This window comes from Mesoplodon mirus (assembly GCF_964341445.2).
Source record: "Mesoplodon mirus genome assembly, chromosome: 7".
Lineage (NCBI taxonomy): Eukaryota > Metazoa > Chordata > Mammalia > Artiodactyla > Ziphiidae > Mesoplodon > Mesoplodon mirus.
Window position 1 is genome coordinate 133,074,623 of NC_138983.1, and position 26,700 is coordinate 133,101,322.

At 45.5% G+C, this 26,700-nt stretch overlaps 1 protein-coding gene across 1 annotated transcript; it reads left to right on the top strand.

Annotated features, from left to right (window-relative positions):
* Positions 1-795: 795 nt before the first annotated feature.
* DDX25 (DEAD-box helicase 25) lies at positions 796-20,187 on the top strand. The gene is made up of 12 exons (XM_082626893.1): positions 796-938; positions 1,556-1,622; positions 1,875-1,919; positions 2,249-2,384; positions 3,786-3,878; positions 3,990-4,092; positions 5,657-5,771; positions 6,708-6,885; positions 14,848-15,085; positions 16,273-16,435; positions 18,465-18,653; positions 20,047-20,187. Exons 1-12 carry the CDS (start codon positions 876-878, stop codon positions 20,106-20,108), a joined length of 1,452 nt encoding a protein of 483 aa, XP_082483019.1. The 5' UTR covers positions 796-875; the 3' UTR covers positions 20,109-20,187.
* The last annotated feature ends 6,513 nt before the right edge of the window (positions 20,188-26,700 follow it).

The window sequence follows — 26,700 nt, forward strand, 5'->3', positions numbered from 1 at the left end:
GAGATGCTGATCGAAACCGCAAGATTCCAGTTAGAAAACTGGCGGTGTGTGTGTGTGTGTGTGTGTGTGTGTGTGTGTGTGTGTGTAATCTGGTTCTTTTGTCCAAATTTAGCAGTCATTAGTGCACAGAATCTATCCCGGATTATGCAGGTGAAGGTAGCAGGTGAAGGTTGTACCGAAAGGGAAACCGTTTTCTCCGGATTGCTTTACCAAGAGGCGCGTATCAGAATTAAAATGAAAATGAGCCAGTATGTGGAAACATCACAGGTATCTAGTAACAGGGACGGTAGTTAGAGCTTGAACAACTTTACTTCCTCTCTGCATCTTTCGCATTCGAATTCATTTGTCAGATGAAACTCACCAATTCTGACTCTCCACTTTCCTATGCCATTCACTAGCCTTTCTGACATCTTGCAACGTAGAAGCAGACATTTCGGGGGGACGCGGGCACGAGAGCTTGAAGCGGGGTGGAGGGGTCCTGCCTCACCACCAGGAGAATAGTCTGGGGAGAGGGTGGTGGGGTAGGAGAGGTAGGACTCTCGAATCAGTATGGAGATTGCTGCCGCTTAGAGTCCCACGCTGCTGTTGGCTCAGCAGAGGTCAGCCTCGGGAGAACGTTCACCACGATAGCGCCCCGGCCGGGTTTCCAACGCCTGGCGCTGACTGGGGTTACTGGCAGACCACTACAGGCAGCTCCCTCCTGCGCGGACCCCGCCCTCCTCCCCCGACTCCTTCCACCACCTCGGAGTTCGGGCGCCTGCGCGCGGCGGCTGGTCGGCCCCCCGAGAAAGCCCATTGGCCGCTGGGTGAGGCCCGGCACTACCTCGCGCCTGTGGCGACCGCACGTGCTGGGAGCGGAAGTAGTGATCGCAGCTATGGCGTCGTTATTTTCGGCAGGCGATGCAGGGGCTGCGGAGAGCGAGCAGCCGAACGGCCACGTAACTGCCACCGAGCCGGGGAGGGCAAGGGGGCAGGGGTTAGAACAGCACTCCCGGAGGGAAATGTGCTGGGGAGGGGAAGGGAGAGCTCCGCTAGGGTTTGGAGCCAGGTGTCAGATGGTGGTGGGGAGGTGTGACAAGGATTTGGAAGAGGGCCACAGGAAAGGAGACCTCGAGAGAAACAAGACCTTTGGTTTGAAAAGGCAAAATGAAGACACCTGCGGGAGGGAAAGCAGCTGGGAGCCCCAAGTAGACCGAGTTTTCTACTGTCCCAATTTGACCATTAAGCCTCAGCTAGCCTCCATCTCATCTACCAACGCCCTTTCCTATCTGCTATCCCTTGCTCGTGCTGTGACCCCCCGAAGACTGTCACATTTAGACTAGAGGCTTATAAAGAGGAACTTCATTTACAGGGGAGTAGAAAGTCTCCTCTGATTTTAGGATAATTCATACAGGAGACCTGCTTCTCAAAGGAATCCGTTAATACATAATATCTCAAAGGAAACAGTATTGGCGTGGCCTTCCCTGCCTCCCTTCCAGCCCGTGTTAGGGGGGTGGCACTGGGCTGCTTGATGCCTTGCTTCCCCATGTTGACTGCAATTTGTATCTTTCAATAGTTTTCAAACGTCATCCATCCCCGGAAGAACCTTCGGGGTATTAAGAGTACTACCGTTACAAACGTAGGTGAGTGTTGTTAACGAAGATTGGGCTCAGTTCATTTAAAAAGCATTGCTTTCCTCATGTCCCTGGCAACTTTGGCTCCCTTAATTTAGCATTCAAGACCCTCCACTACCTTTCCAATTTATTTACCCACTCCTCCACTGCTTGACCCTTCCTTTGTACACACTGTAGAGTCGGCAGGAGAAACTGGGATGATACGCTGGACGTTCCTGCTTGGCATTTATCTTTACAGTTGTTTCTCTTCCATCCTTTTAGACGGTTCTGTTAATAAGACTGAAGAAGATGGTGAAGAAGATGGAGGTAGGAAATAAATTCATTTGCGTGTCTTACTGGCATTCTGTTTCCTTTAATCATGACTTTCACAACGTGGGTGAATAATACCATCTTAATTGGAAAAGAACCATCTTTGCTTCTGTTTTCTTTATAAATAGTGAATGTCAGAGGAAATACTAACTTAGGAGTCAGGATTACTTCTTTAGAGGAAATTGAAATAGAATATGCAGGAATGGGTTACGAATTTTCAGCTGGCAAGGAAAAATTAGGTCTGCTGGCAATAGATGTAGGCTTGGTTGAGGTTAGAGGTTGACTTTCCCCCTGTAATATCCCCTGTTTTATCCTTGTTTTTCTAGTGGATTTGGCAGCTAATTCACTCTTGAACAAGTTAATCCGGCAGTCCTTAGTAGAATCCAGTCACCGAGTTGAAGTCTTACAAAAGGATCCCAGCTCTCCACTCTACTCGGTGAAAACATTTGAAGAGCTGCGGCTGTGAGTATTTTTTTTTGCGGTATGCGGGCCTCTCACTGTTGTGGCCTCTCCCGTTGCGGAGCACAGGCTCCCGACACGCAGGCTCAGCGGCCATGGCTCACGGGCCCAGCCGCTCTGCGGTATGTGGGATCCTCCCGGACCGGGGCACGAACCCGTGTCCCCTGCATTGACAGGCGGACTCTCAACCGCTGTGCCAGCGGGGAAGCCCGAGTATTTTTACTTTAAGTGTAGGAAAGTTCCAGAGAGCATAGCACAGAACAAACTAATCTGCTAATAATAATCATCAGGATCTCCTTCGTGTTCTAATGGTCAATATTCAAATGAGATGTGGACATTTTGCATGCAATTAAAATATAGCTCAAAGAGGAACACTAGGATATCTGAATTGTCCAATGACTTGAGAACATTTTTGATGGTAAAATATTTTAACCTTGCTGTGCTAAGGGGGATAGCTAAGCCAGACACAGCTATATTGCTACTCTACATACCAGAGTACAGATAACAGGAATTTTGATGACCCAAATACCCCTTTAGATAAGTTACAAGCTTTTACCTTTTTAGTTATTTTTTTTGTCTCAGATGGTATTTAAATGAATAACTTTCCCAAGTAGGTTTGCATTTCCTAGGGAGTTATCAACTGGCATTAAGGAAATGTATTTGAATAGGTCGAGTTACTGATACGGACTTACGTAAGTGGGCAAATCCAAAATCCCAATGCCTGCTTTCTAGTTGGGGAGAAGCTTACTTATGATTAAAGGTTGGCTGCCAGTAATCTACCAATTAATCTACCAATTAAGCATGTCCAAAATGTGCATGTCATTGTAGTGGAAGTATTCCAGCCTACTTCACTTTATCCTCTTGCTAACATCTATCCTGAGACCCGAGGAAAGACACATTTAAAAATACTAGCTCGGAAGAATGAGCTAATATTGCGTCTTCTGCTCCTAGAGAGAAATGATATAAGAATCACCTAAATGAAATTTTGTTTTCTCTGAAAATTGCCATTGAAACATTAAAGTTTGTCATTGACTAAAAAGAAATAAACAATAAATCTCACTTAGTTTTCTGCTTGTGTGGAAAATAAAACTCTACTGGAAAATTGATGCACTTCTCTCAGATGAGTTTTTCCTTTTTTTTTCTTGGTTCAAGAGAAAGTTCAACGTTAGGCCCTTACCACTAACCTTGGCCTGGGCTTATGATATAACTTATTACTTTAGTTCTCCAACTGTGCAGACATGATTGTATATGTTTGAGAGTTGAGGTTTAACTTGTATATTTCCAAATATTACTTTTTATACTCAGTTGCAAAGTGGCCTAATTTAGAAATGCACCTATCAAGTTTGTATTTCTGAGGCTACTGACGCATCACAGACTTTTAAGTATTTGGGTTTTTTTTGACAGAAAAGAAGAGTTACTAAATGGGATCTATGCAATGGGATTTAATAGACCATCCAAAATTCAAGAGATGGCTCTCCCTATGATGCTGGCACATCCGTGAGTTTCTAGGGTAGTGGTATTCCAACTGGTTATTTTTAGTCTCTTATATTCAGTTTATGCCCAGGAGCTTGTATTCAGTTTATGTCCAGCCTATCCTCTTTTCTACAGACCTCAGAACCTCATAGCCCAGAGTCAGTCTGGAACAGGAAAGACAGCTGCTTTTGTCTTGGCAATGCTAAGCAGAGTTAATGCCTTGGAATTGTTCCCACAGGTAAGGAAAGGCTGGGAGAGAGATGGGAATGCTTGCGGTGCCAAAGATATTTTAGTAATAGGCAATATCGCTGCAATGACGTGATGATATTTAGAATAGACATTCTTTCATAAAATCAGAGCATTGGGCAGCAGTATGGGGCAGTGGTTGAGAGCACAGGCTTTATAGTTTGACTGGTTCCAATTCCAGCCTCTCTACTTACCAGCTGAAAGTCTTAGGCGAGGTTGTAAATCTTTTGGAGTATGTTTTCTTGTCAGTAAAGATAACACTTATAAAGGTATGGATCACAGTTGTTCTGTTCACCCTTGAACCCTAACTTCAATCACAGAGCTTGGCTCGTAGAAACCACTCCTTAAACATTGAATGAATGAATGAATGAATACCTGCCTCATAGGATTGTCATGCAGATTGAGTGAATTAAGGTACATTTTTAGCACCGTGCTCAACATAAAGTGAGCATTCAGTAGTGATAGCTATATAGCTGTAGGTCACCCAGTCCCTCCTACCCATTTAGTGGAGAAGGAAACAGAGGCTTGGAGAGGGGAAGGTCACACGTGAGGTCACAGCTGTCAGAGAGCGACTGAGCAGGGGCTGGAACTGCGCTTGCCCTTCTCCCAACCTAGTGTCAATACATGGAAAGTATCTGGTGATCTTTCCTTCCTTCTCCAACCTGTGTTCATCGAACTGGTTGACAAACTGGGAGCCCAAGTGTTGGGTGGGCTCAAAGCTGTGGGGCAGCAAGGATTCCCTCAGGAAGTTTACAGCCTGCGCAGCAAGATAACCCGTGGACATGGATGTGGGTGACTTGTGACAGGCATAGGAAATCCTGTGCTTTCTTTAGACAAGTTCAGGGAAATTTATATCTGGGGTTTGATATCATGAGTAAAAATCCTTTAGGAGAAGCCATGCTTGAACACATGTTGAGAAATGTGTGTGGAAACTGTTTTTATCACTTTAGCTGTGTTTCCCTCTCTGTATCTCAGATCCTTAATTGAAGTTCAAAAATGCATTAAATATCACCAGTTTCTTCCATCGACATCTTCATTCATCAACAACCACCATTTATAGGGAGGATAGAAGTAACAAATGAAAGAGTTTCAGGGAACATTCTGCCAGAGATGTGTAAGATGGATTGGACCAAGCAGGGAGTGCTCTGGCAATGGGCAGACTTTTAATATCAGGGAAGAGGTGATGGGGACCACACTCAAGCTGTAATTAGTCTTGCACCCCTTCTCTTTTTGATTCCCAGCCCCCCTACATCCCCTTTTTCCCCTACCAAAACAGCGTGACCCGTAACCTGTGTTTCTTCATGACCTTTCCGAGAGGAATACATAAAAGGAAGCTGCTGCTTCATCCTTCACCCCTTCTCCCCGTCCATACTCCACATTCACCCTGGATCTATCCGCTGCCAATTCGTATTCAAGTAAAAATATTCTCTTCAGCCCAAATCTCCAGTTTCACTTCTGTGCCTCTCCCTCCACAAATGTTAATTGTATTTCAGAATCGCACAATGGCTGTTATGAACCTTTCTCCTTCCCCCCTTCTCCCTCTCTCCCTCTCTCAGTGCCTCTGCTTGGCTCCTACTTATGAACTGGCTCTGCAAACTGGCCGTGTGGTCGAACAGATGGGGAAATTCTGCGTGGATGTTCAAGTGATGTATGCTATTCGAGGGAATCGAAGTACGTACCAGCAAGCCAGCCCTGGCTGATATTTTAAATCCCGACTGCACCCCTAACACAGTCGTGGTATATACTTTCTCTGCTTTCTTGCCTCTAAAATGGTGGATATAATGGCACCTATATCATAGAGTTGTTACTGGAATTAAATAAAATGATACAGATAAAGCACTGTGCACACCCCTGGCACATAATAAGGACCCAGTAAATGTTAGCTGCATCATTCCCACAGCCCAGAAGAGGATGCTTTTGCCTGTTCTTTTCTGTGAGGCTCAGTTGTTTTGTGCAGAACAGCTTTTATTGTTTCACTTGTTCATTAAAGTATTACATGCATAAAGTGAAAAAAAAACCTAAAACACAGAAAATTCAAAGGTAAAAGTGAAAGTTGTTCTTTCTTTCAAAAACCTATTTCCAAAGACAGCTGTGGTTTTGTTAACAAATCTTTGTGTGTTTTTTGTTTTGTTTTTGAGTGCTTACAAAAATGGGAGCATTTTTTTCATGCTGTTCAAAAACTTACGCGTTTTAAACATCTTTTCATGTCAGTATGTATAGCCCCACCTCATTCTTTTGACTAGCTGCATAATATTCTGTCATTTATTTCGTGTAACCTGTTGATAGACATTTTGGTTGTTTTCCATTTGGGGAAGATTTGTAGGCCTTTCACTGCTGTGCCAGTGTTTCTGTAGGACAATGGGAATGCTGCAGGGTGGCTTTTTAAATGACCGTGGGGCAGAATCAAATGTGCATGACTATTGTCATTACTGTAAATCTAGAAACTTGGGATTATCCTAAAACTCTGTAAAATCAAAAACCACAAAGACCCTCAGGGTTGGCACTTGGAAAACCATTAGGAAATGTGTTTCATTACCGGGAATTGTGGATGGTTAGAGCCGTTTGCATCTGAAGGAAGCCGTTAAACCCTTTTCCTTTGCTCCCTAGTTCCCAGAGGCACTCATATCACCAAACAGATTATAATTGGCACTCCTGGGACCGTCCTAGATTGGTGTTTCAAGCAAAAATTAATTGATTTGACTAAGATTCGTGTGTTTGTCCTGGATGAAGCAGATGTGATGATCAACACGCAAGGATTCTCAGACCAAAGCATCCGTATTCAAAGGTAACCTTTTCTTCCTGGATCTTCTGTCCAGGGGAGGAGTTTCATTTGTCTGCTGTTCCCAATTGTCTTTACTGCTTATTCCCCACTTCTTTCACCTTTAAAACAAGTTGGATTTTCATTATTTTCACCAGCTCAATAGGCCTTCAGCCTGCTGTAATTTCCCAACTTCTTCATCTTGTAATCTTGCCTGATTGCTTTACTCTTGTGCTACAGGCTTACAGATGGAATCCATATACAGTGGGTCTGCACCAAATTTTGCCAGTAATCTTATATTGGAGCAAAATTCTAAAGAGAATTCATTAAAACCTGATAGCGCTATTGTGAGGACACAGTAGCCTGGGATCAGGAGCCTAGTATCTAGTCTTGAATTTACCTGTAAGTTGTTAAATAAATCCTGTCGATTTCCTAGGCCTCTCTCCCAGGATCACCAAGGGGCTTAAAATTTCAGATTATCAGGCCTAACCTGAACCTTACTGAATCAGAATTTCTGGGAGTGGGCTTTAAGAGTCCGCATTGCTCATTTTTAAATAAAGTATTTATACACTGTGTTAAATTCAAGTATAATATTGAAAGACTTGTAATGATAACCAGTAATCCCCTGCCCCAACCCCTAGAGAATACTGTCTGTTATGACATTAACTTTCATATCTATAAATAACCTCACGTTGCTATTTCTCGTTGTATATTCATTATATACAACGTTGTTGGTTACATTCACGGCTGGTATTGATATCATTATCACAACACAAACAGCGTTCACTGCTGAGTATTGAATTCTTATTATGTTTTTCTTGTGCTTCTCCCCCTAGAGTTGCCTCTTTTCCTTCATTTGGTTACTGTCACTGTGTAGCGGTCTTTAATTTTTCTCTACCTGTTTCATCATACGTGTCATATGTCCATGATATCTCCAGATAGTCAAATACATCTTAAAATTCCATCAGTTTCTTATTTTCTGGGAGATCTCCCACACTCACTGTCTCCAGTTTCAGCCTGGACTGGCTGCACTCCAGTCCTGTGGTCACAGCCGCATTACAGGTTTCCCCTGTCCTCATTAACAGTTTTGAATCTCCTGTCTTGTGGGTCCTTCTTGGTTTACTGTTGGTTTACTGAATATGCTGGAATGTATCTGCTAATGGCTTCCTGCAAAAGGATGTGTAGGGGGGCCTCCCTGGTGGCGCAGTGGTTGAGAGTCCGCCTGCCGATGCAGGGGATACGGGTTCGTGCCCCGGTCTGGGAGGATCCCACATGCCGTGGAGCGGCTGGGCCCGTGAGCCACGGCCGCTGGGCCTGCGCATCCGGAGCCTGTGCTCCGCAACGGGAGAGGCCACAACAGTGAGAGGCCCGCATACAGCAAAAAGAAAAAAAAAAAAAAAAAAAGGATGTGTAGGAAGTTCATTTTCTAGCCCCTGCTTGTCTGAAAATGTTTTTACTGTACCTGTAAATTTGATCTTTGGGTTGAGTTTCCCTGGATGTGGAATCCTGTCTTGAAAAGCTTTCTCCCTGTAGATTCGGAGACAGTGTTGAAAAGAGAAAAGTGGTTGTTTTTTTACTATAATTAATAACTCTGTTTCCAGAGTGTTGCTGCTGGAAAGTTTAATGTCATCCTGATCAGACTTTTGTCTGTGATCTGTTTTTTCCTCGCTAGAAGGTTTTGGAATCTTTTTCTCCATGATGTACTGAAACTTCTCAGTGATGTGCTTTGGTTCAGATCTTTTTTTTCTTCATTGTACTAGACACATGGCACACTCTTTTCATTCCGAAAACTTGTGCCTGCCAGATCTGGGGAAATTTCTTATGTTACTTATTTCCCTGCGGTGACCAACTTTTTAGGAAGACAACCCGGGATACAGTCATAGCAGGCAAATATATATGTACATACATACACACACATATATCTCATATATATATATATATATATATATACATATAAAACTATAATACAGAAGAAATAATCGTACATGTGTTATTACTTTAACATAAAATATGGAAAATATATGTTTGTTTGAAATTATGTATTATTCTGTACTTTTCTGTTACGTTAGTGCTACCATTTAAACAAAACAACTGTAGAACTAAACTGGCAATTAGTAGTCATTCATAAGAGAACTAATTAAATAATATGTATGAGAAAAATACAACAATAATGTTTCGTCTCTGATATAGCAATTTAATCTTTTTAAAGATGATTGGCTGCTTAAATTTTGGAGGCTGTGCTATTGTATATTCTTTTTTTTTTTCTTTTTCTTTGGCCACACCACACAGCTTGCAGGATCTTAGTTCCCCAACCAGGGATCAAACCCGGGCCCTCAGCAGTGAGAGCACTGAGTCCTGACCACTGGACCTCCCTGGAATTCCCTATTGTATATGCTTAATATACATAATGATAGAACTATTTATGAGGAGAACGTAAATACGATAGAACTAATTAAACATGTTACAGTACGTCCCCACATACAAATGAGTTCCGTTCCGAGGGCGTGTTCGTTAAGTCCAGTTTGTTCATAAGTCCAACAAAGTTAGCCTAGGTACCCAACTAGCACAGTTGGCTATATAGTGCTGTACTGTAATAGGTTCATAATGCTTTTCACACAAATAACACATAAAAAACAAACACAAAAAATAAACACTTTTAACCTTACAGTACAGTCCCTTGAAAAGTACAGTAGTCCAGTACAACAGCTGGCATCCAGGGGCTGGCATCGAGTGAACAGGCAAGAAGGGTTACTGACTGGAGGAGGGAGAGGAGGTGGGAGACGGTAGAGCTGAAGGATCGTCAGCCATAGGAGACGGAGGGCAAGCTGCAGTTTCACTCACGCCTGAGGTTGATGTTAAAGGTTTTGGTTCTTTGCTGGATTTAATTCTATCTTGAGAAAAACGATCCAGTGATGTCTGGGTAGTGGCTCTTTTTTTCTCATCACAGACGACACCGTAGCACTGGCTTGCATTCTGAACGGCTGCTGCAACCTTCGTGCACCGTTCTACGTTCAGGTCCTGTGCCTCAGAAACTAACAGTGCCGCCTCAAATAAAGAAAATCCCACTGCCATTTCCTGTGTCGTGGATCTCCTCAGTTCTTCAGTTACTTCTTCTTCCTCTTGTCTCTCTTCGTCCTTTCTCTGGGCCTCCAATTCCATCAGGTCTTCATTAGTAAGCGCCTCGTGTTACACAGCAAGGAGTTCAGTGAAGTCGTCCTCTTGCTTCAAATAAAGACACTGTACTGCTGTACTCTATACGTTCTGGCACAGTAAAGTACACAAAAGCACAACCACTTGTAGAGGATGCACACACGTGACAACGTACGCCAGACACGTGAACTAACGTGATTGGACGTGTGAACACACATCCGCATCTTTGAAGGTTCACAACTTGAAGGTTCGTATGTAGGGGACTTACTGTACCTGTATTTAATGACAGAAACAATAATGACACTTTTTTTTCTGTCTCACAGTGTGGTAAGATATTTTGACTCTTTTCCAGTATCCTCTGAACTCCCTGCAGCCCTCTTTTCTTGTATGTGGCAGTAAAACAGAATACAGTCAAATCTAAAATTCATTTTGACTTGCAGCTCTGCCCTTATTAAGCCCACACTGATTTTTTTTTTTTTTTGGAGTCTAGTTGATTTACAGTGTTGTGTTAGTTTTCTGCTGTACAGCAAAGCGAATCTGTTATAGGTATACATATATTCAGTCTTCTTTAGATTCTTTTTTGATATATGTCATTACAGAGTATTGATTTGAGTTCCCTGTTCTATACAGTAGGTCCTTATTAGTTATCTATTTTATATATAGTAGAAGCCCACACTGATTCTTGGTATCATCCAGTGTGATATCCTCTGAACAAAAGTGTTCAAGCGTAGAATACTTAGGAGTTTACCTACTAGCAACGGTGGTTTTTAGACTTGCAAGAATCAATTTCTAGCTCCTTCAAAATGTTCTTCCACTGTATCTGCGGGCTTGTTTCAGTGGACCAACTGTTTGTCATTCAGATCCTTTGCATCTATAAATCCATCGTTTAGGTTATCCATGTCTAAAATGTCCATCATTTTCAGACACTCTGAAGTCTATTAGATGTAATCATAAGTGAAACCTCTTCTCCTCAGGGAAAATGATTAGAAAGCACAGAGGTGACTTAAACTTGTCAAACGGAAAGATGGATTCTTTACAAATTTAGTAAAGAAATGAGAAAGTCCTCAACTTGGCTGTCCTTTTCTGGTGACACTTTTCAACTTCTGCAGCAGTTTTATTCCTAAAAAAAGGAAAAATGAGTCATTTTGTGCTACCAGTTTTTGTTGCAGCCTTTACAGAACACCAGACAGCTTAGGTGCAGTCAGTACAAGGCCTCTTCACAAGTCATCAGACAGTTATGGAGAAACAGTGTGTTATTTCTATTTTACTATAATCTTTTTCTCCATTCTCATCCTTGACGTATTTCCAAGTTGGAGTTGGACATTCTTTTTGTCTCAAACTTTGAAAATAGGCCAACATTTTAAATCTTTTCACTGGCCAGCTGCAATGGCAGGCATCTTGTAGGCACACGTCTGAGGTAGCTCTACGTCCACTTCTGCACAGTTTGGAACCTTAGTAAGGCTTCTGCAAGTTTGAAATAACAAAGTGACCCAAAACTTTGGTAATGAAAAGCTCAGTATCACAGGTAAGCAAATTGTATGTGTTTTTAGAAGTATTGTATACAAAGGATGCAGGACATTTAGCTGGTAAGATCTTTTCATGTTCTTTGATAAGGAATTTACAGACTGAATGGAATATGCCAGAATATACATTTGCACTGTCTGCTGCTCATGCAGGGAGTTGAACAAAGGCTAATTTGTATTTGGATACAATGTCAACAGTCTTTTGTTGTATATTTTCTGTGTTGGATAAAAACTTCATAGAAGCCAAAAAGATGTTTTGAGACTCCATTTTTTCAAAACCAAGTACCTAAGAGATTGGAGGTGGGGGGTGTGTATTTTGTGTTGCCGTGATTTGAAATCTCACTGGATATACTGTAGAAGCATGGTCTCTGGTAAGATCTGAGACACTCCACTCTACACTGAGAGAGGAAAGACGTCTGTTATCAAAAGTTCCCGCCGTTCACCCGCAGGACCCTTTACTTGCAGCCTCTGAACCAGGAAATGTAACTTTACTCAGTTTCATAGGGATGGCAAGGGAAAGATACAGTCACACGTGTCCCTTTGCATGGTGTGGGCAAACTAATTCAGCTGAGCACTGGTGTGTTTGGAGGAGGCAAAAAACTTAATTTAGAAGTATTGCCTGTCTCATCCTGAACTTGTGCGATTCAGTTTCCATATATGCTTTCCACATCCCTTCTCCGCCAGGCCTAGTCCCGAATTCATCCCTTCATTTGGTGCGGTCTGCTCTGTTTCCATTATTTACCTCTTTAACCCAGTTGTATGTGTCATACCATCCGTCACTAAAATAACACAGTCGGTTAGCCTTTTTCTGTCCTGTCTGGATCATGCCGGCATTGTCCTCTGTTTCTTTTCCATAGCTTCCTTTTCTTGTCTTATGGATGCAAAACATCCATAACACAAGAAAGATATGTGATATCTACAGTTATCTCTTTGAGGATATTAATTATAGCATTACAGTTTTTTTCTGTTCTCAACCCTGTCTCTGAGTGATCTAAGTTTCCTTTTGTGTTTGTTGGCTACAGTCTGTCTTTGTGGCGGATCTTTCCTCCTCACACCTGGTGACCCTGCACTAGCCTTTCGTAACCCAGGCTGAGGAACTAGAAAGCGTATTTATCGACAGCTCTGTGTGCACGGTTGGGGCTTGTAACTTGGAAGCTTCACTTGAGGATGCTTGTCACCTGGAGGTCTTTAGGAGTATGTAATGTGTCTAATCTCCTTCCCGGGACACTCCACTGCTGGCATCCTGGGAGGAGAGCAGGACGCTCTGGTGGATGGGCTGAGGGGGGGTCCGCCGTTCAGTATACGCATTTTCACTTGATCCCCTGTTCAGCTGTCTGCTTTACCCTCACCTTCTGCTGAGGCTCTCCTGCTTATACAAGCTGAGCTGCCAGAGAAGGGTGGGGTCCAGCTGCTCCTTGTATCTATTTTCATCCCGCCTTCCTATTTAAAAAAATGTGGGCCCAGGATCAAGCAAGACTCCCTTCTTGCCATCCCCTACCAATAAGTTGGTATGTTTAAATGTAACAGTGAATAAAAGATGCGGAAGTCTAGGGGAGATTCAGTAGTCAAAAAGGGCTTTCTACTAAAAAGAATATTAAGTAAAATTAGAGTATTCGTGTTGGTTGTTCATCCCTCCATTGTTCAGTTTTCCTTTCTTTTGCTTAAAATACATTAAATCACAGCACTGTCCAATAGAAATATAATGTAAGCCACATGTGTAATTTAAAATGTTCTAATAGCCACATTAAAAAAGAAACAGGTGAAGTTCATGTTACAAAATATTTTATTTAACGTGACATATCAAAAATAGCATCTTAACAAGTAATGTTATCAATCTAAAAATTGTTAACGAAATATCTTGCATTCTTTCTTTTCATACTTAGTCTTCAAAATCCAGTGTGTTCTGCAGAACAGCCCATGTTTCCTTCCCTTGGACAATTTGTATAGGTTTTCTTTCTGGAATGAAATGGCCGCAGCCTTGGGATACCAGTCCTAGTGCCCTCTTTTTCCAGGTGAAGGGTGTGGGAGAGCAGATGGCCGAGTGCCGCCGCCTGCTGATCCAGATTCTCCTCATGTCTTCTCACAGCCCTCACCCCACCCCCACCAGGCCTCTGGTCTTGCACGTCCTAGGCCTCCCAGTGGTTCTGAGGGAACCGCTGCCTTTGCATCAGCACTTCCCTCTGTAGCGCTCACATCGTAGCTTCATCCACTTTCTTGGTTATCACACTTTTCCATCTTGCAAAAATATATTGAAATACCCACCCGTTTCTCTTATTCTGCACGTTTTGTGAGTTCATATCTTAATCACTTTATGGTCACATTAGTGGGATGCTGGACACTGAGAAGGTAACAGACATAGTCTCCCGTGGCCAACCAGAAATCGGTCCGATTGTTGTTTGAAAAGCTCCCAGATGATTCAGGTCCCAGGCTTGAAATAACGTTTGGGAATCGCTGGACTGTATGAGCTCGCCTCCCTTTTAGACCTAACAGCTTCTTCTCTAAGTGCTCTGTTGTCTTCTTCTCAAAGGCAGTGATTCCCCTCTGGTCTCTCTTCTATTTTGTTGTTTAAAGAATTAACTTTTTAATTGATGTATAAAATATGTGCAGAGAAATACACAAATCCTAAGTGTACTGCTGGTCGAACTATCACAGAGAGGCTGTGCTCATGGGACAGTAGCCCAGGTCAAGACATAGAACTTTACTGGCACCCTGGGAGTCCCCTGCAGCCCCTTTCCTGTCACCCTCCCCTCTCTCCTCCACATGAATTAGCCTCTGTTCACTGTGGGTTCAGTTTACATTCCACATGCAGTAGCATCTTCGCCTTCTGCTCCCCTTTTATTTATATCCAGGTTCTTCCCATTCCAAATAGACTTAATGTGGCTGTTCTTTCCCGCCCCAGAGATAGAACACCTGCCATCGAATGGTGAGCCTCTGTGCCCTTCATCCACATGGAACTTGTGCGGGATGATTGCCGTAAACAGCACCTAGACTAACACCCTAGGCTCCACGAGCCCGTCTCTCCTAAGGAGAAGACTGGCGTGAAAACCCAGAGGACTTACCTAAACTTCACTCTGGAGCCCCACATTCAGCGTATCCGTTTCCCCGAATTCTTGGGGGGCAGGAGGGGCTGCCACACGGTGCTCTGCAGCAGGTGTAGTTGTCGTGGCCGCGGCACGTTTCACGGTGACCCCAGAGCAGGAGCAGGGGCGTGGGGGGCAGCTGATGGCCGTGGGCGTCAGGTGCTGGAAGCTGCCCCCCCAAGGAGAGGGACAGGCCTGGCCGTCGGGTGACGGCCTTCTTGCCTCCTCTCCCGTAGAGCTTTACCGTCCGGGTGCCAGATGCTCCTCTTTTCGGCGACCTTCGAAGACTCCGTGTGGCAGTTTGCGGAGCGAATCATTCCTGACCCCAACGTTATCAAGTTACGAAGAGAGGAGCTGACCCTGAACAACATCCGACAGTATTACGTGTTGTGCAGGAATAGGAAAGACAAGTACCAGGCTCTGTGCAACATCTACGGTGGCATCACCATTGGCCAGGCCATCATATTCTGCCACGTAAGTCTGCCGGGACTTGTCTTACTCGTGCCCAGATTTCTGTGCAGGTGGAGCCGGGCACCGCGTTGGGTGCTTTTTGTACATTATGTTGTTTAATCTTCAGAGCAACTCTGAATAGAGGTTATCTGTATTTTATGGGTGAAACTGAAGTAATGGAATAGGACTTCAATATGGTGTGAAACAGAGGGCACCCTTCTTTTATTTCTTTTTCTCTTTCTTTCTTTTTTGGTCGCGCCGCGCCACTTGTGGGATATCAGTTGCCTGACAAGGGATTTAACCTGGGCCACGGCAGTGAAAGCCTGGAATCCTAACTACTAGGCCACCAGGGAACTCCCTGGGCATCCTTCTTTTAGAGGGACTGCTTCTAACACTTCCCCATTCAGGTTGATGTTTACTGTAGTGTTTCCACAGATACCCTTTATCAGGTTCAGAATGTTCTCTTCTCCTCCTAACTTACTATGAGCAAAGTAGCCACTCAGCCACTCACTATTAACAGCCCCTTGTTTTTATTTTCGTATTTACTTTTCCTATCTGACGTTTTTCGTGTTCATGTCTTGGTTGTATTTTTTCACCACCGTGTGCACACTGTCAGCTCCATGAGAGCAGGTTCTCACCTGTTCCACTCCCCTTCATGCCCCCGCCCTAGAGTAGCCCCACCCAGCACATGGATGGCCCTGGAAACATACTTGTAGAGTAAAGGAAAGCTCAGCTCTGCCACGGACTAGCCATGTGAACTTGGGCAAATCACTTAATGGTTTTAAGCTTTGGGTTTATTTTTCAGTTTTTTAAAATGAACTTAGGTAGTTACTTCATCAAATCATTATGAAAGCAGATGAACGTGATGCACGTAAAGGTTTTAGCAAAGTGCCTGGCGTACACAAGGATGTCATCGTTAGGTGACCTCATTTTGTCATCAGACCACCATGAGAGGTGGGCAGAGCATTTTATTCTCTGTGTCAGGGCTGAGAAGCCAAAGCTCTTACAGGTTGAGAGGATGCGCCCCTTAAAAAGCACGGGGGAGGGAGAATCCCCTGCCACATTCTCAGATCCCTCTAGGCCCCAAAGGGAAGGTGAAGCAAAACTCCTCTGCAGCACCCGCAGCTCCCATGCCCTGCAGACGTGAGCGCTGCACACATAGCCAGGCTGCTTCAACTTGGGCGCCATGCTGGGTTTTGATTTTCATGCAGACTCGTCAAAATGCCAAATGGTTGACTGTGGAGATGATAAAGGATGGCCACCAGGTGTCTCTGTTAAGTGGAGAGCTGACTGTGGATCAGCGAGCTTCCGTCATTCAGAGGTTTCGAGATGGGAAGGAGAAAGTTCTTATAACAACCAACGTCTGTGCTCGAGGTGTGTATGTGTATGCACTTAAAGTCAAGTTTATTGAGGTATCATTTACATATGATAAAATTCACTCTTTTTAAGGATACGTTTCAGAGAGTTTTGACAAACATATATAGTCACGTACCCATCACTGTAATCAAAATATGGAACATTTCCATCTCCCCTCAACATTTCTCAGTGCCCATTTTCAACCAGTCTCTGTAACTAATGACCCCTGCCAACCACTGACCAGATTTCTGTCTCTGTATTTTTGTCTTTTGCAGAATGACATGTAAGTTAAATCATACAGCTGGTAGCCTTTGTGTCTGATTTATTCCACTTGACATAGTACTTTGGAATTCATCAGTGTTGTTACATGTATCTGTAGGTCATTCCTTGATATTGCTGAGTAGTGTTCCATTGACTGGGTCGTACCACAATTAGGTCTTCCATTCACCAGCTGATGGACATTTGGATTGGTTACAGCTTGGGGCTGTTTGGACTAAAGCTGTAATAAACATTCATGTATAAGGCTTATGTAGACATAACGCTTTCATTTCTCTTGGGTAAATGCCTAGGAGGAGGATTTCTGGGTCATGTGGTAAGTGTATGTTTAGCTTTATAGGAAACTGCAAAACTGTTTTCCAGAGTGGCTGTACCCTTTTGCAGCTCTACCAGCAATACAGGAGAGTTCCAGTTGTTCTCCATCCTTGTCAGTAATTGCTATTGACACCTTGTTCATCTTAAGCTTTCTAGTAGATGTGTGTGGCATCTCGTGTTTTCAACTTGTGTTCCCTAATGACTAATGATGTTGGTCATCTCTGCGGTGTTTTTAATTTTAAAACTCTTGACTTCTGGAAGAAGAATCTTTGTTTTTTCAAGAGGAGGGCCTTCGTACTTTCCTCATTCCTCCTGTATCCTTGCCTACACCGCAGACTCAAACCATGTTTCCTAATTTAATACTAGTTCACCAGATAGAACCGAGGACCTGCCATGAGTGCTGAGCTTGGCATTTGGAGGAGTAGCCCAAAAAAGGACGAGGTTCCTTCCCCTCGGGAGCACGCTGCCTGGACTCCTGACCCTCTAGGCCAGCACTAGCCAATAGAAATGTTTGCATTGATATAAATCTCCTATTCTCTGCTGTCCAAGCCATATATGGTGGCTCTTGAGCACTTGATGTGTAACTAGTATGGCTGAGGAACTGGGTTTTTAATTTGAATTAATTTAAATAGCCGTAAGGCCAATGGTTACCGGACTGGACAGCACAACTCCAGACCCCAGAGAAAAGAGGGCACAAATTGCTCCAGAATCAAAGCACAGTACAGACAGGACGAGGATTATGACCCCAACAGCTTGTTAGTGTTGAGGAATGGAGGTACTAAGTGAGCACACACGTCTTCCTAGGAAACATAAGGAGTGAAAGGTGTGAAAGGAAGGGGAGAACTCTTGGAAGTCTTGAGTGGTTTGTACTTGATCCTGTACTGTTTGGGCAGCTGGATACTAAACACAAGTGCTCTGGACGTTGCTGTGGTGACCACGGTGACGATTAGAGGAGTGGGAGATGAGGGATTGGGGAGACCAGTCCGGAAATTGTTGTAACAGTTGAGGCAATGGATAAAATGACCTGACGGGAACAATGGCCATGGAATGGGGTGGAGCTGGGGCCCTGTGATGGGTAGGGGGATGTGAGACTAAGGGGCTTGCTGGGCACTTAGCACAGTGGGGGTGGAGAAGATGGAAGGGCTCTGTGACCTGCTGAGAGCCCCTCCCCAACACACACGCACACACGCACGTGCACACACATACACGCACGCGCGCTTTGTACATATTTAGACTTCTGCATAATTCGCTTCTACTGACATTCTTATCCAGCATCATAGACATACATACTTGCAAGCACACTGCCTGACCAAAGGACCTATTTCATTTACATAAAAGCAGGTTTGATTTACAGATTGTGTCTATTAAATGAGAATTCCCTCGGCAAACGTGGTTCTTGAATAGCTATGTCCTGAGGAAAAAGTTGCCGGACCCTGCAGTGTCGTTCCTCTTCCAGGGATTGACGTGAAGCAGGTCACGATTGTTGTGAACTTTGACCTGCCTGTGAACCCAGCAGAGGAGCCAGACTATGAGACCTACCTCCACCGTATTGGGCGGACAGGCCGCTTTGGGATAAGAGGCTTTGCCTTCAACATGATCGAGGTGGATAAGCTGCCCCTGCTGATGAAGATCCAGGACCACTTCAGTGAGTAGTAGCCTTCATGCCCAGAGCTGTGGACCTCCCCACGTTGACAGTGACGATGTGTGTCGTGGACCTCGAGCCCAGAGGCTTGTGATCGGGTGGGGGCAGGAGCCAGGGAGTAGGCTTCTACTTCTTAGTGCCAGAGTTCCTAACAGGAGGCAGGGGTAATTAAAGGAAGCTGTGAAAACCAAGTGGAATTGATAGGAGCTCATATTTCTATTTTATTGCTCATTCTGGGATCTGGAGCAGATTTTACGTCCATGAAGAACCACCCTAGGCAAAGTAATAAGCTCCTTTAAGATTATATTGTGTCCCCAGCTTCCTTTTCTTTTTTCTTTTTTTTTTTTTTTGTGGTACGCGGGCCTCTCACTGTTGTGGCCTCTCCCGTTGCGGAGCACAGGCTCCGGATGCACAGGCTTAGTGGCCATGGCTCAGGGGCCCAGCCACTCCGCGGCATGTGGGATCTTCCTGGACCGGGGCACGAACCTGTGTCCCCTGCATCGGCAGGCGGACGCTCAACCACTGCGCCACCAGGGAAGCCCCCAGCTTCCTTTTCTGTGTACATTTTCCCCTTCCTGTTGCCCCAGCCACCAACTAGGACAGTCCTAAATCCTGAGGCCTGCTGCCTTCCTCCAGTGCCCCTCCCCATCTAAACAAGGCAGTCTCTGCTAACCTGCTGGGGCTCTTGGACGGGCGTGTTGCACCCTGGTGGAAACTTGAAGGGTAACAGAAGCTGAGGTGTCCCCCTGCCCCAGGGCCCTGGATAGATACGGCTGCGGAGCAGGCGAGGAAGAACCCTCGCAGGACTCCAGATGTATCTTTCACCTTTAAGACAATGATACTTAACCTCTGTGGGAAGCAAAGGACACTATCCCCGGGGAAATGCACACAGGCACATATGTGCAATTTGGAATATAATTTTAAAAGGTTTACAGACTGGCTGTGACCCTTCAGGGAAGTTGATTAAGCACACCTGCGTTAGGATAACGGAGGCGGGATGGGGGTGGAGAAAGAACCATTAAGATCACTGTTGCTGTGGTAATCAACACTCCCTGTTGCCATTCAGCAAACCCGCCCGCCCAATGCACACGCCCACTTCACCCTCCTGAGCTCAGCCAGGCACCTTCCCAGGTTCCCCTCTCTGCACTCTGGCGATTTTTTTCTGCCCCACAGTATTTAGACATGTATGTTGTCTTGTCTGGTGCATTTGATGCCATTGTAGTTAGTATGGATTGGTTATTTGGATACCATCCCTTCCTTACCTAATCTAGAGAATGTCCCAGTATCTCGAGGCTTTCCATACAAGGTGTCACTATCTTCAGAAATGTAATTGGATGGAATGAAATTTCATTTAGGCCCTGGGATAAGACTGTTCCATTCTCTTTTGTTCTTTTAGACAGCAATATTAAGCAACTCGACCCTGAAGACATGGATGAAATTGAAAATATTGAATGTTGAAGAAAGAACTTTTATCGTTTACAAGTATTCTGGTTTATGCAACAATGTAGGTTTTGAAAGTGATTTTTTATGTTGAGCCTTTTTCAACATGAAACTGTTAATATATGGCAAAATAAACGTTATGGTAGCCTTAGTTTTAAGACCTGAGGTCTTTCTGAACCAAATTGATGCGAAGCACTTGATCTTTTTGAGTAAAAAAATGGAGATTATTTCTTATTCCAATCTTTTCACAGATAAACATCTTTGCGTGGGCTACTGGGTTGTCGTGGGATTTAGTTTATAGAGTCTGAGCAGGTCATGCCGCCTGTGAATATCTCACAGTGCCACGAGATGGCAGTAGAACGTCACTGTTTCTGGAATTTGAGTTGGTCGACAAGTGAAAAAACAACACGTCTTCAGACTTGCTCACTGCTGCCCACCCACCCCTAGTGTCTTCCCTCCCCCTCGCCCCCTCACCACACATGCACGCACCCCTGCGTCCCCCACACAGACATACACTCTCACGTGTGAGTGCAGGGTGAAACCTTCACAAAGTAAAACGATTTGAAAGAGAGTATTTTGCTTCTTTTTTAGTGTTTCAACCAACACACAGAATTTCAAGATATTTTTCTATTTTACCTCTTAATGTCTTCAAATTAGAGAAGATTTCATCCATCATCAGTTATTTCATAGTCTCTGAAAATGTGGCTTTATTATAGACATTTCTTAAAAACAGGCAGTGGAGGTGGGGGCAACCCACTTGCCTTAGTAAAGAGGTGACACTTCAGGGAGCCAAGGGGTTTCGCTTTTAAGAACTTAATGGTGTATCTGAGAATCCTGGATGTTTTCTTGCAAGTCCCATTGAGATGCTTCTCATTTCTCACATTTGCTCCTAAAAAGTGAAACAGTGGGCTTGAGAAAAAGGGGGGGAAATTGATACTCTCCCAGAAAGCCTGAGCAGGTTTTGCAGCCCATAGCCAGAGCCGGGCCCCAGCTCTGTCACAGCAGACTGCCACCAGCAACCTCAGTGGATGCGCCTGTCATCCCATTGTGGAGGGGTGTTTCTGGCCTATGTCTTCTGATATTCCATGTGCATGTCACCTGCCCATGTTGCATCCTGTGGGCAGGGCTCAAATACAAGAAAATCGTTCAGCCTCCTCACCCCACAGCAGATATTTATCATGCACCCTTTATGCTAAACACCAAGGAAGAGAGATGAATAAGACGTACCAGTCATTTCAGAATTCAGAGTCTCACAGCAGAGACTCAGAATAAGCCAACATTATTTTAATAATGGTCTTTGCTTAAGGAAGGGGTTCAGAGGAGGCACCCCAAACACCGTCGGGGCCAGTTTCCCAGAGGAGAAGACATTGTATCTCCTCTTATAGGAGAGAACGTGAGTTGCACGGTGCCTCTCCTCAGGTACTTAGTACCCCCTTGCAGTCACCTAACATAGATCCACTGAGACAGTGTTCCAGATCCAGCTGATCGCCAGAATTACCTGGAGAACTTGGGAAAAAAATACAGATTTCTTCCCCATACTGTGCACCAAACACCAAACTCTCTTAGGGTAGAGCTCAGAAACAGTTACCTAAGGGAGCTGAAGACAGGTAAAGCAACAGGTCTTAAAGACCACTGTCTTAGCGGGGGAGATGCCGAGGCAAAGAGAAGCCCCAGGGACAGAATCTATAAAAAGTAGAGCTTCTACCTCTGAAGGTCCGCTCGTGTTCTTATGGTATGTCTGCCTTCCTCTCTGGGCCGGATCAGCTTATCCACTCGATACCCAGCCCCCAAGACAGTGCCCAGCGTGTAATAGGCAGTCAGTGAATACTTGTTCCATTGAGTACATATTCTCTTGCCATCTCTTCCTTCACTAACGTTCTTCCCTGATGTTTGCCATCTTGGTTTTGAACCTCAGTCGTGTGGCGCAAGATGAATAAACGTAGGAAGCGTTTCAAGAGAGTTTGCTCTCTCTTACTATTGGAGAATTGAGTTGGACTTTCCATCATAGCTGAGCATTGTGGTCTCTTAAATAAGATTTTACCACCTCCCTTTCCGGTCCAGATCTGATGGAATCTCTATCAGTTACCCTCACAGGCGTCTTGAGCGATTTCCATTTGGCAGCGATTCCCAAAGAGTCTGCATATAGTGGGCATTCTTCCTGCCCCTTTGCCCCTCCTCGCTTCCATTTGTCTCTCCACCTAGGAGGCAGAAATCCATCCCTGTTCTGTGTGCATCACAACCGCCTTCACACGACCTGTCCAGTTGGGCAAGTCAACACTCCCAGGGCTGTCTTGCGGGGCACAGTTCCTCGCTCAGAACTGCCAGCAGCCTTCGCATCTCTGTGCCTGGCCGGGCCAGGGTTGTCTTTCTCTGTGGATGCCAGCCTGAGGAAGAGTACGTGGAGAAGCCGGGAATAGCCAGATGGTTCCAGCGCATCCATGAGCCGGGCTAATCAGCTGTGTGTTACTTGGCAACAGACACTAAACCAAATCCATTAGGTTTATGTTGGCCAGCTTCAGACCGTGAGCATATTGAAATTCCCCATGGCGTAGAGCAGGGCTGTAATTTCCAGTGGGAGTCGTGAGTGAACACCTCGCCGCCGCCGGGGGCACAGATTCCTTGGATGCTAGGTGCTGGATCTGAGGCAACTATGAGTAACAGGAAAGGCAAACGTGTGGGTCCTAGTCTGGTAGGATGTCTGACAGCCCTTCTCAGGAGACATGATTGCTTTTGCTCTTGAGAAAGTGTTGATGTTCCCAGCAGACATCGGGCCCCAGGAGAGCTCTGGCAGACTCTGCACCTGTGGCCAACAGTGGAAAGTCTTAGAGGATCGCTGGGGGTTAAGTGGTACCTTTCCAGAGAAGACCCTGGGAGAGGAGCCGGTTGTGTCCAGCCTTGGTTCCGCTCTTGGTCCCCTGAGAGGTTCAGCCTCTTTCCCGTTGACTCAAGTGGGGGCCCAGGTCAGAAAGAGGACCGAGGCGGAGACAGCGCAGTTGCCGGGATGGATGCTGCAGTGGGGTCCAGAGCGAGGGGCTCCCCCTGGGCCTGCTCTTCTTTGCCCTCCGAGCTCAGGGGCCTTCCTGCTGCAGTACGGACAACCCTGCAGGCTGGTCCAGAGGGCACATTCATTTTCTCAAGGGACAGCAGAAGAGTTGGGTCCTGTTAAATCCTAAACCCCACTGTACCCCTCTACCACTTTCAGGGAATCAGCATGTGTTGAGGACTGTCGTCATGTTGCAACCCACAGACTATGAAACATCACAGCCTTGCCCTATGCTGCAGGGAGCATCAACTTTCTGCTCTGGGAAGAACCCAGGAAGAACTCATCCCAGCGTCTTCTGTACTTTTTTTACCCACGGCTGAGAGAAGAGTTGGGACTCTCCCTCCTCCCTTCCGTCTGCTCACTACCCCTCTCTCGGGGGCACTGTCCTCTGGCTCTGAGCCCTCCTGTGGTCCCCGCAACTCTAAGGAGGGATGGGTCAGCCAGGCCGGCTGTAAGAGCCCTTTGTCTCTGGATGCCGCTGTCTTCCTCCATCTCCCTTACTGCTTTGTGCCTCGGTCGGCTCGGGCTGCTGTGACAAAATACCATATAGACTGCGGGGGCTTAAGCAACAGAAATGTATTTCCTCAGATTTCTGGGGGCAGGAAAGTCCAAGATCAAGGTCCGGCAGGGTCGGCTTCTGGTGAGGTGAGGACTGGTCTGCTTTCTCACGGTGTCCTCATGTGGCAGATAGAGAGGGACATGCATTCTATCTGGTGTGTCTAATCCCACAATCCCACTGTGAGGGCCTCCCCTCATGACCTAATCACCTCCCCAAAGCCTCACCTCCAAATACCATCACGTGGTGATGGGGCTGGGGGGTTGGTTTAGGGCTTCAACATATGAATTTGGGGTGGAGGACAGACATTATGCCCCACCCACCAAATAATACTTTGCTATCCATCGTTTGAAAATCTGGGTGGGGTTGAAGTACCATTATCTTTTTTTTTTTTTTTTTAAGGTACGCGGGCCTCTCTCTGTTGTGGCCTCTCCCGTTGCGGAGCACAGGCTCCGGACGCGCAGGCTCAGCGGCCATGGCTCATGGGCCCAGCCGCTCCGCGGCATGTGGGATCTTCCCGGACTGGGACACGAACCCGTGTCCCCTGTATCGGCAGGCGGACTCTCAACCACTGCGCCACCAGGGAAGCCCTATTACTGTGATTTTTATCTTTAAAAGAGATATTTGAGTAACCCATCTGAAATTTATTCTGGTGTGAGGTATATCAAATTGGTCACATTTTCCCTTTTTTAAACAAATTAACTAAATTCAATACCATTTCTTGAGAGATCTTTCTTTTTTCCACAGTCTCCTTTATTATGTTAAATTTCTATACACCTGCACACATATAATAGGACTCTGGGTACCTACTTAATTCTGGTTTGTTCTTCCGCTAGTGCCACAGTTTTAAGTATTATTGTCATACAGTGTTTTAATTCAAGGACTTGTTCCTCCTGACTATTTTAATTCTCATTTAAAAAAAATCATTACCAATTTTATTCTTCAAGATTAATTTTAGATCCATTTTCTCAACTTCCAGAAAACCTCTGAATTTTTATCTGTACCCAGTTGGCAGTAATAATTTGTTTACTCAGTCCATACATTAATTGGTGGATAATTGATTTCTTTACAATATTGAATCATATAGTAAATCTTTCCTGTTTCAAAAAAGTCAGGAGGCACACCTGAAGCCAAGACACAAGGGAATGGGCACAGATGGCCTGGCCAGGAGTCTGTGACTGCCGAGGTTGGGGGGTGAGTGTTCTCGCTGGGTGTTCCCAGGTTGGGCCGTGCATGCCCACCTGCTGACTCGTCTGCCTGAGGGAGTCCAGGTGAGGCACCAGTGATGAGAGTGGAGGGGTCAGGACACCTGGGTTCTAGCCTCATCCGCAGAGGTCCCTTCCAGCTCTGAAATCCTCCTCATCTCTGCTTTATGTCAGGGAAGACACCAGGCGCAGGAAGGCAGAGACCCTTCCTAATCCATCCTGCACCCAGCCCAGTGCCTCCCCTCACTCATGTCCCATCCCTGCATGAAGAGGAGGGAAGGAAGGAATTGTATTGCCCCAGTTTATAGAAGAGTTTTGTCCTGGCGCATGTGTTTGGAGCATCCTCTCCCAGCCTTGAGTGTAAACAGAAACCACGAGGGAGCATGTTAAGCTGCAGCTCTGAGTTCACAGGTCTGGGTGGTGGCGATGCCCTTAGTCTGCAGAACGCACTTTGAGTAGTGAAGTTCTAGAACACCAATCTAGATGAGACTTCTCAGCTGAAAAAGAAGGGAGGGGGTAGCGGGAAGGGGGCCTGGAGTCCTAGTCACAATTTTGCTTTAAAAGTATGGGTTTAGGGACTTCCCTGGTGGCGCAGTGGTTAAGAATCCTCCTGCCAATGCAGGAGACACGGGTTCAAGCCCTGGTCCGGGAAGATCCCACATGCCACGGAGCCACTAAGCCCGTGCGCCACAACTACTGAGCCTGCGCTCTAGAGCCCACGAGCCACAACTACTGAAGCCCGCATGCCTAGAGCCCATGCTCCACAACAAGAGAAGCCACCGCAATGAGAAGCCCGCACACCGCAACGGAGAGTAGCTCCCTCTCGCCACAACTAGAGAAAACCCACGCGCAACAATGAAGGCCCAACGCAGCCAAAAATAAATAAATAAATAAATTTATTTAAAAAAAAAAAAAGTACTGTGTAGACAAGAGACTTTGAAACAAAACCGTTGGATACATTGTAGGAATGGTGAGGTTGTGGGTGACTTTCTTCTACATGTTTGTTGCTTTCAAGTGTTTGCAAAGAATACAAACTCTAAAGAACTCTCAGTGAAGGAAAAACAAAAACAGTTCTTGGTCCCATGGCCACAGGGGCTGGCTAGACCAAACCACTCATTGTCCCTTCCCTGAGTGACTGCACTTCCTAGGTAAGGTTGCTCTCTGGCTGGGGGTTTTCAAAATGTTTTCCAACAGCCTGCATGAATTTGCTCTTGTTTAGAAGCATTTGAGGCTGTACCCACAGCGCAGAGGGTGAAGTGTGACAAGCTGCTCACCTCTGGTGCAGATACTGCCTTTATGGGCTGCAAGAAAATCCGTCGTCACCCATCAGGGTTAACCCACAGCCTGGCCAGATGACCAGCGATGCCCTCCACCCACCTCCCCGCCCCCGAAAGCGCGCTCAGGAAAATCTCGGAGTTAAAAGTTTGCCTTTCTTACTGGAAGAATTTTTATTAGGCCAAAGCGTTGACAAGTTTGTCATTCCCAGAATCTAACACCCTCCTCCGACTCCCTTCGATTTTTAGTACTTTTTCCCTCCTCATTTCTAAAGGGGGTGAAAAACTGTCTCGAACAGGCAGAAAGTTTTATCCAAGGTGTTTGGCAGTGACTCCACGTGCTGGGAGAGATTTATGTCTCCGTTCTCTGGCACTGCCTCGTGTGAGCTCACTTAAAACAACCGAATAAATGAGTTCACTTTATCCCGTCCAAATGGAAACGAGGGCGGCATGGTACCCAGCTGGGGTCCTCGGGGACCCTGAGGCAATGTTCCTGTCTCAGTCGCTTGTGCTGAGCTCAGCTGTTTTTATG